General features: G+C 41.6%; 1 protein-coding gene across 1 annotated transcript in view; it reads right to left on the reverse strand.

Annotated features, from left to right (window-relative positions):
* LOC144595281 (PC3-like endoprotease variant B) overlaps positions 1-12675 on the reverse strand; it is a 560764-nt gene that overhangs the window by 234679 nt on the left and 313410 nt on the right. The window contains exons 8-10 of the mRNA XM_078402585.1: positions 9705-9793; positions 4962-5134; positions 2457-2696 (exon numbers count right to left, since the gene is read on the reverse strand). Coding sequence (XP_078258711.1) covers positions 2457-2696; positions 4962-5134; positions 9705-9793 — 502 coding nt within the window. The remainder of the gene's footprint in view (positions 1-2456; positions 2697-4961; positions 5135-9704; positions 9794-12675) is intronic.

Raw genomic sequence — 12675 nt, forward strand, 5'->3', positions numbered from 1 at the left:
GTTTATTTGTTGATAAACCGGTTGGATTTGGGAATGAGCAGTTTTTAATAGACTTAACATAACGATTTCATGAACAAACATTCAGAGAGAGCAGGAATAGAATGCAGTCTCACTGCGATCAATAACAAAAATACATTGGAGAAATAACTTCTTCCCCTCTGCATGGAGTTTAGCCTGGGAGCAGAGCCACAGGGCCAGCATGGCAGGGTGGCACAGAAGTGGAGCTGCTGCCTTACAGCGCTGGAGACCCGGGTTTGATCCTGACTTTGCTGCTGTCTGTACGGAGTTTGTAAGTTCTCCTTGTGACTGTGTGGGTCTTCTCTGAGTGCTCTGGTTTCCTCCCACACTCCCAAGACGTATAGGTTTGTAGGTTCGAAGATAGACACAAAAAGCTGGAGTAACTCAGCAGGTCAGACAGCATCTCTGGAGAAAAGGAATAGGTGATGTCTTGGGTCGAGACTGATCAGGGGAAAGGGAAACTAGAGATAAAGATGGTGATGTAGAGAGATATAGAACAAATTAATGAAAGATGTAAAAAAAGTAACAATGATAAAGGAAACAGGCCATTGATAGCTGTAGCCGAGGTGAGAACGAGTGCAGACAATGAGGCTCAACAAGACGACTTTGAAGCTGGTACGACTTGGGTACCAATTGGTACAAGTCATACCAGCCTCAAAGTGGTCTTGTTGAGCTTCATTGTAATCAGGTAATCAGTCTCAGAACAATTGAGATATTCAGGAAGGAGATTCAAGGGACTCAGGAAAACTTTCGACAAAGGAAAAGAATGGGACTGCAACATTTTGAGCTCCTGGATGACAAGGTGTACAAATAGTCGCAGAGAGAAAATACAGTGAGCTTATTCCAAACACCAATCAATGGAGTGGTGCCAGAGGGCTAAAGAATGACTGAATTGTCCCACTAACTACAAAAGGTGGGAAGGATAAACTTAGAATTTTAACAAGGCTGTTGCCAATGCCACATATGTCTCACTGATCACAAAACTAAAAGAAACATGGTGTCTAAGGGTGAAAGGTAAATTGGATCAATGACAGGAAGCACTTTTCCTTGTTAATTGTTTAATTATCAATATTATAAAATTATCAATAATTATGTCATTGATATCTAAGCAGTCATAGAGAGTCATGGAGTCATATAGCGTGAAACAGGCTCTTCCTTGCCCACACTAACCACGTGTCCCGTCTACACTAGTCCCACTTAACTGAATTGGCCCTTATCCCTCTAAACCTAACCCTTCCATGTACCTGTTTAATTGTTTCTTAAAATGTTGCAATAGTCCCTGCCTCCACTACCTTATCTGACAGCTCGTTCCATACACCCACCACCCTTTGTATGAAAAAGTTACCCTTTAGATTCCTATTAAATATTTACCCCCTCACCTTAAACCCATATCGTCTGGTTCTCTATTCCCCTACTCTGGGCAAGGAAGTCTGTGCGTCTACCTGATCTATTCCTCTCATGATTTCATACATCTATAGATCACCATCTATATGGTCCACACTCTATCTCCTGCTCTCCAAGGAAAAAAGTCCTAGCCTGCTCAACCACTCCCCATAGCTCAGACCCTCACGTCATGGCAACGTCTTCGTACATCTTCTCCGCACCCTTTCCAGCTTGACAACGTCTTTCCCGCAACATGGTGCCCAGAACACAATACTCTAAATGTGGCCTCACCAACGTCTTATACAATTGCAGCATGACCTCCTAACTTCTATAATCAATACACAGAATAATGAAGGCCAATGTGCAAAAACCCTTTTTGACCACCCTATCTATCTCATAGCGCTAGAGACACTGGATTCAATCCTGACTACAGATGCTGTCTGTATGGAGTCTGTGCATTCTCCTGTGATGACGTGGGTTTTCTCTAGGTGCTCTGGTTTCCTCCCACATTACAAAGTCGTGTAGGTTTGTCGGGTAATTGGCGTCTGTAAGTTGTCCCTAGTGTGTAGGATAGAACTAAGTACGGGTGATCGCTGGTCAGTGCGGACTCAGTGGACGAAGGGCCACAGTTCACACTCTATCTCTAAACTAAACTTATCAATATTATAAAATTATCAATAATGATTCATTGTCAATAATACCCGAATGTTGATAAAAAGCAGATCTTTGATTTGATTTGTTTAGTGTGCAATAGATAAATGGTAGCTTATAATCCCATCTTCAGGTGATTGCAATTTACTTTAATACCAAGTCATAATTTTTGTAAAGTACCATTGTACAGCAATAACTGTACAAATCAACCTGTTACAAAAAAAATAAATGAAATAAATGACAGAATAATGGGTTTGGTTAAATATAAAAATATTTGTTTATCTTTGCTAAAAGCTCAAAGGAAACTACTTAATGCTTTATTCAAAGGGTGGCACTAACAGGGGTGCAAAATTTCCAGGACAACACTTACTTCAATAGTCTAGTACAATGTTACTCTGACTCACCAAGTCGAGTTCATCCATGCTATTTTTTTCAAAAGGCGAACTGCTTGCTCCTCCTGTCGGTACGACTGCCATAACTGCTGAACAAGCCTCCGAGTAAAAGGTACTGAGGCCCAGGTTGCTAACAGCTCCTACTGCAACTGTGAAAATACTATTCACATATCCATCAGCGCCACAGTGATCTTCGAGCATGCCACCATTTCCGGAGGCCCATATGAAAATATTTCCTTTACCATTTCGACCCTGTAAAAGGAAAATAAAAAGATGGAAGGCTTTTGACTGATTGATTTGTAAGATACTGAATGGAAACAGGCACTTCGGCCCACCAAGTCCACGTCGACCATCGACCACCCGTTCACATTGGTTGTATGTTAACGCATTTTTACATCTAATTCCAACACGCTAGGGGCAATTTACTGAAGCCAATTAACCTATAAATCCGCACATCTTTGGTATGTTTTCCTATTGAAAATGGTGTGTTTTATTGAATGAAATACACTTCTTTTAATACATTCAGTTATGAATTGTTGCCAGATCACTTAATTATATAACACAATTATATGGTGTTCCTGGTGTAAGTTTCCCTGGGTACATTAAAAAGTATTTTCAAAATGTGAAGGCATATTCATTGCACATATATTTATAATGTCAGCACTTCAGATCCTTTTGTTAAATACAAAGAAATGTGTGCCACTTAACTACTCTCCAAAAGAAAATAATATTCATTAAATTTTGTTAATTTGATAAATAAGGCGGAGCATTAAAAACATGGTTGGAATAAACAAACACACGTAGTCACAATCAAGGTTTGCTTAAGGGGAAAGGAAAGAGAAAGATACTGGTATTGGATTTGTTCCCATAAAACTAATGAATATATAGTTAATAAAATATTATTTATCTCAGGGTGCTAAATTGGCTCATGATATGGTGCTGGTGATGGCATCTATTACAGAGAATTGAAAGACGCTAATTCCTCTTGGGCATTGAAACAAAAAAAAAACAAACATTATCACAACGACCTCCAATTATATGGCCCGCTTGATATCCACTTTTGTGAATTTAATTGTGCTGAATAACCGCAGAAATTATTATAGGCAGCCAAAATGAGCAGCCAAGGTGAATTTCGATCCCCAAAGGTGAAGTTTATTTTTGTAATATATCACAATGAAAGCTCTTTCTAATTTCCCCATAACATTATACATAAATATATTTATGATAATGCAACCAAATTAAAAGTGGCAACAACGAATCTTTGGCTGACTTAAAACATGGAAAATATTTTTTTTTATGAAGCCACAAGGATTAAGGACAAAGATAAAAATAAGGACAAAGAGTTAAAGAGAGTCACGAGACCTATAATACTATTTATTTCTTATTAATAACAAATACTTCTTTTGTTTTTTACCTATTGGTACTTGTGCATGATATTGATAGCATTCGGTCACTCAAACAAAAACTCTCTGTTCCAATGTGTTGATTCACACAAATAATACTTCATCTCTCAAGTTTAACAGATACAATGCTATTTTACCTAAGCAAACTACTGAATTTCAAACCAGGTTAGTGTCACTTGCATTTATCATTAAATTATTTTTCAACAAATAAATGCCATTTTCAATATAGATACAAGGAACTGCAGATGTTGCTTCACCATCAAAGACCCAAAGTGCTGGAATAACAGTGGGTCAGGCGACATCTCTGGAGAACACTGATAGGCAATGTTTTGGGTGGAGACCCTTCTTCAGACTGATTGTTGTAGGGAGGAGAAAGTTGGAAGAGAGGTGGGCGTGAGACAAAGCCTGACAAGTGATAGGTGGATACATGTGAAGTTGTGGTTTTTATTGGCAGATGGTTGGACAATGGCCAGAGATGAAAAGACAAAACGTGGGAGATAAGGAAATAAGGATCGAAGAGGTGTGAAACGTGACGCCAGTGGATGGAAGAGAGGTGGAAGGGGGAATATAGAAATGGGTGCTCATGCAGGTGGGGAAGAGGAAAGGGAAGGGGAAAAAGGGTGGAGGGGGTGAAAGGTTTTTTTTTTAGTAGACTAGTAAACCTAAAATTGGAAAATTCAATGCTCATACCATTTGGCTGTAAACTACCCAAGGGGAATATGGGGTGTTGTTCTTCAAGTTTGTGTGTGGCCTCACTCTGCTCAGGCTAGCAATGGAGGAGGTCCTGGACAAAGAGAGAAATGGATGTGATGTGTGGCCAGGTGGGGCACCGGGAAGAGAGGAGGAAAAAGGTGGAAGGGGTAAAGAGGGCAGAGTGTTTACCTAAAATTGGAGAACTTCATGTTCATACCGTAGGGTGGTGGGCTAACCAAACGGAATATGAGATGCCGTTCATTCAGGTTGCGTGTGTACACACTCTGGCAATGGAGGAGGCCCAGGAGAGAAAGGTCAGTATGAGAATGGAAAGTGAAGTCAAAATGTCCAGCAACCAAGAGATCCAGCAGGCCTCGGTGGACCAAGTCCAAGTTTTCAATACCGTCTCAGAATCTCATACCTTCTCTGCCCCCTCCCTAATTGCTTTGCTTGTTAGTTTCCCGGGGCCGTCAAGTTTCCTGCCGTTATCTTTGGGACCCCAACAGCAGCTGTAGATATCGATATAATTGTTCTTGTAGGTGAGGGCTGCAGCTTCCAGGGCATCGGTCACTTTTCCATCCAGGATGCGAATGCCTGAATCGGGAATATAATACTTGTTGATTTATTCACAAAATGCTGGAGTAACTCAGCAGGTCAGGCAGCATCTCGGGAGAGAAGGAATGGGTGACGTTTCGGGTCGAGACCCTTCTTCAGACTGATGTCTGAAGAAGGGTCTCGACCCGAAACGTCACCCATTCTTTCTCTCCCGAGATGCTGCCTGACCTGCTGAGTTATTCCAGCATTTTGTGAATAAATCGATTTGTACCAGCATCTGCAGTTATTTTCATATAATACTTGTTGTTCTGTTGTAACGCGGCAGGACATTTAATTTTCCATAACATTTTTTTTGAAGTGTCATAACCAATATGTAATAAATGCACTGAACAAAGAACAGTACTGCACAGAAACGGGGCCTTTGACCCACAATGTTTGTGCTGAACATAATGCCAAGCTGATCTCATCTGCCTGAAAATAATCTATATCCCTCCATTCCATGTACCTATCCAATAACCTCTAAACCCCACTGTTGCATCCAGCTCCATTGCCACCCATGACAGTGTGTTCAAGGCCCCCACTACTCACTTGCCCTGCACATCTCCATTAAAACTTCCCCCCTCACTTCTTGTAACTATGCCTTTTAGTGTTGGACGTTTCCACCCTGGGGGAAAGGTTCTGACTGTCTACCCTATCTATGCCGCTCATATGTGAAACATGGAACAGTAGTTGCTTTAGCTTGTTCCTAGTTATCATAATACACTTCTGAAATACAATCACTGTTATCATGTAGTCGATTTGCATACAGCAAGTTTCCTCAAACTACAATGTGATAATGGCTAAATAAACAGGTATGCCGTCATGGTTGACTGGTCTTTCCTCCTGCAGTATAAACTAATTAATTTGCCAACTAATCAAACGTATCTTCTCCAAGAGCTTATTCTGTGGCCCCACTGCAAGTTCCAGGCTAGCATCAAATACTAGTATGGGGGAATTTCCATTCCACTGTCCACATAGATTTAATAGGAACCTGAGAGCCAACTTTTTCACATGGAACAAGCTGCCAGGTGAAGTGGTTGAGGCAGGAACAATGATAATGTTTTTAAAGATATTCAGACAGGAACGTGGATAGGAAAGATTTAGAGGGATATAGGTCAAACATGGGCAAATGGGACTAGCTTAGATTGGCATTTGGTCAGCATAGAAAAGTTGGGCAAAATGGCCTGGTTCTGAGAAAAAAAAGCACCTAATGTTTTCTCTCACAATGCAAGGAAGTGGGAAGGAATTAGCTGTGAAAAGTTGGCTCTAAACATCCCCTTGCAATGTCAATGAAAGTTTAATGATATTACTAGGATGGCAATGGTAGGAATTTTCACATAATTAAAAGGAAGATGACTGAATCTTGAAGAAAAATACGGATAGTTATCTGTCTCAAAGATTGAAGATACGCAATAAATGCTAACTATATGAACAATGTTTACATATGATGAAAGATTCCAATGAAAACAGTGAGGTCTCACATCTTAGGTCCTTATTCCTTTACATACACTATTACTATATATAATCCTGAAAGTTGTTAACTGCAGAATCTGGGACTGCAGCAGCTAATTAAAAACGATCCCTCCTGCAGGAGAAGATAACACACTATGCCCAGAAATGTCAGAGCATTGTGGGGATGGACATGCTATCATTCAACATTTAACAGTACATGTAGCAGAAGCAATTGTAATGATCAGTATTAACCATGCCTGGCAGCAGGGCATCAAGATACTGAGGCCTTTACTCTATCTGTGGGGTTCCAAGAATGAAAGCCTTTTTCGTTACTCATAAGGTTCCACCAAACAGTGGCTCAAGCAAATCAAAATTAAGAAAATGGCTATTTCCTCCAGGATGTAATGTAGAAGGTTGGCATTAAATTACAAACAACAATTTCAATTGTTCATTCTTTCCCCCATGCATGCTCCCTCTACTCTGTTGTCCAATGGCACTAACTCAGGGGAGTAAAAACCATATATGTGAACTAATGCCAGTTGGGAAAAAGAGTAATGTGAAAATCAAATACTTTGGAACTTGATATGTAAACGCAATCATAAAAATAATGTCAGCCTTGAGCTGAGGAACAAGCCATCATGACCTTAGCGGTAATGCCACGAAGTGGCTTCCGAAACCAGAACTCAGAAAAGTTCCAAATAAACTTATAATCCAACATTCTTTTGAAAGGGCAGAGTCCTTCTGCTGCTGGACATTGAGGGGCTGAGTCTGGTGGGGGCACCCCTCAAATATAGGAAGGAATATCACCCCTGAGAGCCACATGAGTAACAAGGGTGTTTTGTGTAAAGATAGGTACAAACACTAATGAGTATGACCCTATTGAATATGTAGACTCTAAGAATGTATGAAGAGATTTGGCATTGTTTTTCATAAGATCACAAGACCATAAGTGATAGGAGCAGAATTAAGCCTTTCGGCCTATCAAGTCTACTCCACCATTCAATCATGGCTGATCTATCTCTCCTTCCTAACCCCATTCTCCTGCCTTCTCCCCAAAACCTCTGATACCCGTACTAATCAAGAATTTATCTATCTCTGCCTTAAATATATCCACTGACTTGGCCTCCACTGCCTTCCGTGGCAAAGAATTCCATAGATTTACCACCCTCTGACTAAAGAAATTCCTCCTCATCTCCTTCCTAAAAGAACGTCTTTTAATTCTGAGGCTGTGACCTCTAGTCCTAGACTCTCCCACTAGTGGAAACATCCTCTCCATATCCACTCTATCCAAGCCTTTCACTATTCTGTACGTTTTTATTTTATATATATTTTTCATTATGACTAAAGTATATATTTTAAATGGGTTTGGAACTTATTGGGTTTCCCTTGCCTCATGTTGTCCCTTCTCTTTTTATTGCAGGATAAGTGAGGATCGATTCCCATTGTAATGTCTATTGTGCAGCTGTCATTACTGCAGAAGAAGAGCAACAAGAAGATTGGGTAAACGGCATTATCAGTATTTAAGTTGTTATTTCAAAATTGTTACCCATAGTCTGCTGGAAGTGTAATGAAAAGGAGAAAAAAGATTGTGCAGAATGTTCCCACTTTCTGCATTTAAGCATTGTTAGAAACCCTGGCAAGGGTCACAAATAAAAGGCACTTGACCTTCAAATTTATCTGCTTAGGTGGAGGTGGGACAGCATTTGCAGGGATAGGTGGCAGAAGAGGCAAAGCAGCATCGTCCTCCACCAGACTGACCAGCAGAGTAAAGGAGGGAGGTTCACTGTAAGCATTGAAGTAAGGATAGACAGCCACCTTCTATGGCCTTGCCACCTAGCACATCATATATCCACACCTCACTCTCCTCTCAGCCACAATAATCCTCTCTATTGTCTAAAGCACTTGCATGACTTTTTTTTTTCCAGGTCATACCATGTTGTGAATCATGGTGTGAGAGGAAAAGGCCAAACAGCTACCTTGCAGCAGGTCCATAGAGACATATGTGGGAGCATTGCACAGTGTACACACCAAGAGAAAACAGGAAGTAACATGGGGAAGAGCAGAGAGCTGTTGAGAGGCCAGCACCAAACACTGGGATGGTGCGAGTGTCATCATTTTGTGTCTACCTTCAATTTGAACCAGCATCTGCAGTTTTTTTTCCTACCCAAGATTCTGAGAGTATGCTGGTGAGTCAGGGTGCACAATATTTCCTGTTGAGTTATACAGTCTCTGACCCCGCACTCTTACAGCTGCAGTATTTACGTAACTAATTTTGTTAAGGTCCTGGTCAATGTTACCGTGCTAGGTGTTGATCTGCAAGAGATGATACTGTTAAATGCTGCTGAAGTGAAGTACAGCAGAAAGATTGTTGAAGTTGTTGGTAGTACTAGCTCGGCCTAAAGTTTGGTGTAGAGATTAAAGTCTTGTCTTTGGTGTGTGGGAGAAAACTAAAGCACCTGATGAAAACCCAGGCGGTCACAGGGAGAATGTACAAACTCCATACAGACAGCATCCTTATCCAATATGTTCATAATGCTGAAGCTGATATCTTGCAAAGCATCATAAATGTTGAAAATCAAATTTTATAATTAGAATACTGCTTAAAATCAAACAAAAATGGCAAGATATCTGTGTGACACCTTAACAATAACATATTTCTGATCTGTTTGCATCAGTGTACTTGCATATGATGTGGGCAGCAGTTGCTGCCTTATAACACCAGAGACCTGGGTTTGATCCTGGCTATGAGTGCTGTCTGTACGGAGTTTGTACCTTCTCCCTGTGATAGCGTGGATTTTCTCTGGGTGCTCTGGTTTCCTCTCACACTCCAAAGACGTACAGGTTTGTAGATTAATTGGCTTCAGTTAAATTGTAAATGAACCCTAGTGTGTAGGATAGTGTTGGTGGGTGGGGTGATCGCTGGTTGGTACGGGCTCGGTGGGCCGAAGGGCCTGTTCCCACACTGTATCTCTAAAGTAAAGTAAAGTAAATCTGCAATCGCCCACCATGCCCAACTCAACAAAGCTACAATCTACGCAGAAATGATGCAATGGCACCACGGAAATGATATCAAACAATATTAAACAAAATTGCCTTGACTCTAATGTAGATTAATTACCTCCAATTCTTGCATTATATGCGATGCCAACTCCACAGAAGCTGTTGTTTGCTTCCATTGCTACTTCACCAGCACATTTTGTTCCATGACTTGGAACCATGAAAAAACACAAAAGCAGAAATTATGTGATGTACATGTAAATAAGGGACTACACAACAATAAGCCTGAACATTTTAATATTTGATTCAGAAATAGAGGCACCAGGCACAGTGATGCAGCTGATAAAGCTGCTGCCTCACAGCGGCCAGAGTTCGATCCTGACCTCGGGTGCTGTCTATGTGGAGTATGGATGTTTTCACGGTGACCTTGTGGGTATCCTCTGGAAGTGTCAGTTTTCTCTCACATCCCAAAGACATGCAGGTTTGTAGGTTAAACACAAAATGCTGGACTAACTCAACAGGTCAGGCAGCATCTCTGGAAAAAAGGAATAGGTGACGTTTTGAGACCTTTGCTGAAGTAGGGTCTTGACCCGAAACATCACCTATTCCTTTTCTCCAGAGATGCTGCCTCACTTGCTGAGTTACTCCAGCATTTTGTGTCTATCTTCGGTGTAAATCAGCATTTGGAGTCCCTTTCTACAGGTTTATTGATTAATAAAGCCATAGAATCATAGAATCATGGAGCGTAGAAACAGGCCCTTCAGCCCAACTTGCCCACGTCGACCAACATGTCTCATCTACACTAGCTCGACCTGCCTGTGTTTGGCCATATCCCTCTAAACCTGTCCTATCTGTTTCTTAAACATGTCCTACCTGTTTCTTAAATGTTTCTTAAACATTATGATTGTACTTGCCTCAACTACCTCCTCCAGCAGCTCATTCTGTACACCCACCACCCTTTGTGTAAAAAGGTCAGCTCTCAATGACCCCTCAATGGTTAATCGGCATCCATAAATTGCCCCTAATGCATAGGGAGTGGATGCAAAACTGGGATAACATAGAACTAGTGTAAATGGGTGATCGATGGTCAGCATGGACCTGGTGGGCTGAAGGGCCTATTTCTCTGCTGTATTTTCAATTAAAACGATCAAATATAAAACTTAACACTACATTGTCCCATTGGTCTTTCTTGTGGAAATATTGGATGTCTTGCTTATCTGCGACTGGTGTTCCACAGAAAACCACTAGTTATCATGTACTTGTCTTCTAGGAATTGCTGGAGTGTCCTTTGAAATGTGGATATCTGCAGAAGGTTAAATTGCTGTTCCACAGAGCTTCTACTCCATCGCTAGATTCACCATTGAGCCCAGCAGCAGAGCATTGACTTGACACATAGAACATAGATAAGTACAGCACAGATACAGCACCTTCAGCCCACAATGTCTGTCTGTGTGTAACATAATGAAAGATAATAAAAAAGTCTGAAATAGGATTCTTGCTATTGAGGGCGTGCAGCGTAGGTTCACTAGGTTAATTCCCAGAATGGCGGGACTGTCGTATGTTGAAAGGCTGGAGCGATTGGGCTTGTATACACTGGAATTTAGAAGGATGAGGGGGGATCTTATTGAAACATATAAGATAATTAGGGGATTGGACACATTAGAGGCAGATAACATGTTCCCAATGTTGGGGGAGTCCAGAACAAGGGGCCACAGTTTAAGAATAAGGGGTAGGCCATTTAGAACGGAGATGAGGAAGAACTTTTTCAGTCAGAGGGTGGTGAAGGTGTGGAATTCTCTGCCTCAGAAGGCAGTGGAGGCCAGTTCGTTGGATGCTTTCAAGAGAGAGCTGGATAGAGCTCTTAAGGATAGCGGAGTGAGGGGGTATGGGGAGAAGGCAGGAACGGGGTACTGATTGAGAGTGATCAGCCATGATCGCATTGAATGGCGGTGCTGGCTCGAAGGGCTGAATGGCCTACTCCTGCACCTATTGTCTATTGTCTATTGTCTATAACCCAAAATATCACCCAGCCTTTTTCTCCAGAGATACTGCCTGGCCTGCTGAGTTATTCCGGCACTCTGTCTATCTTTAATGAAAGATTAACTTGGATAGGTACATGGATAGAAAAGGTTTAGTGGAATATGGACCAAACATAGGCAAATGAGACTAGCCGAGATAGGGCATCTTGGTCGCCATGGGCAAATTGTGCCAAAGGGCCTCTTTCAATGCTATATGACTCCATGACTGTGACTCCTCTGCTTGCACATGATCCATGTCCCTCCCATCCCTTGCATATCCATGTGCCAATCCAAAAGCCTCTTTAACACCACTATCGTATCTGCCTCCACCACCCCTGGCATTGCGTTCCAGGCGCCCACCACCTCTCTGTGCAAAAAAATCTCCTGCACATCTCCTTTAGATTTTGCACCTTTAAGTTTTCCCTCTCATCCTTGACATTTCCACCCTGGGAAAACCCCCCCGCTGAAGCGAGTGTGTGGATGCACTGAATCTAACCCGTGGAATAACACCAGGGCAGCAACTGGATGAAGTCAAGCACCCTGCAGGTGGAGGCAAATGAAACCAAGTGTGGAGATCATAGGTTCATAAGACATCGGAGCAGAATTAGGCCATTCAGCCCATCGAGTCTCCGCCGCCATTTGATCATGGCTGATCTACTTTCCTCACTTATCCCCATTCCCCTACCTTCTCCCCATAATGTTTGACATCGTCACTAATCAAGAACCTATCAATCTCCGCTTAAATGTACCTATTGACTTGGGCTCCACTGCCTTTCATGGCAATGAATGCCACAGATTCACCACGCTCTGGAGTATCCTAATGCTTTTAATTACTTGGTAGTATTTAAAAAATTTCAAATTATATTTGCACTTTTTTATTACATACGTTTTATTAATTTATCAATGTCTCTGATTCTCCATTTAAACTGTCAAAGTTGGTCAAATTGTTCCATGTATGGGAGCTCATGATTTATAAGTTGAAGCCTGCTCCACACTCCCTTGCTCCGTGACCCCCTGAGTGTGGAGGGTCCTTTGGTGCAAACCTTCCTACCAAGAGAAGGTAAGGCAGAGTCG

The sequence above is a fragment of the Rhinoraja longicauda genome, chromosome 7 (assembly GCF_053455715.1).
Source record: "Rhinoraja longicauda isolate Sanriku21f chromosome 7, sRhiLon1.1, whole genome shotgun sequence".
NCBI classification, from domain to species: domain Eukaryota; kingdom Metazoa; phylum Chordata; class Chondrichthyes; order Rajiformes; family Arhynchobatidae; genus Rhinoraja; species Rhinoraja longicauda.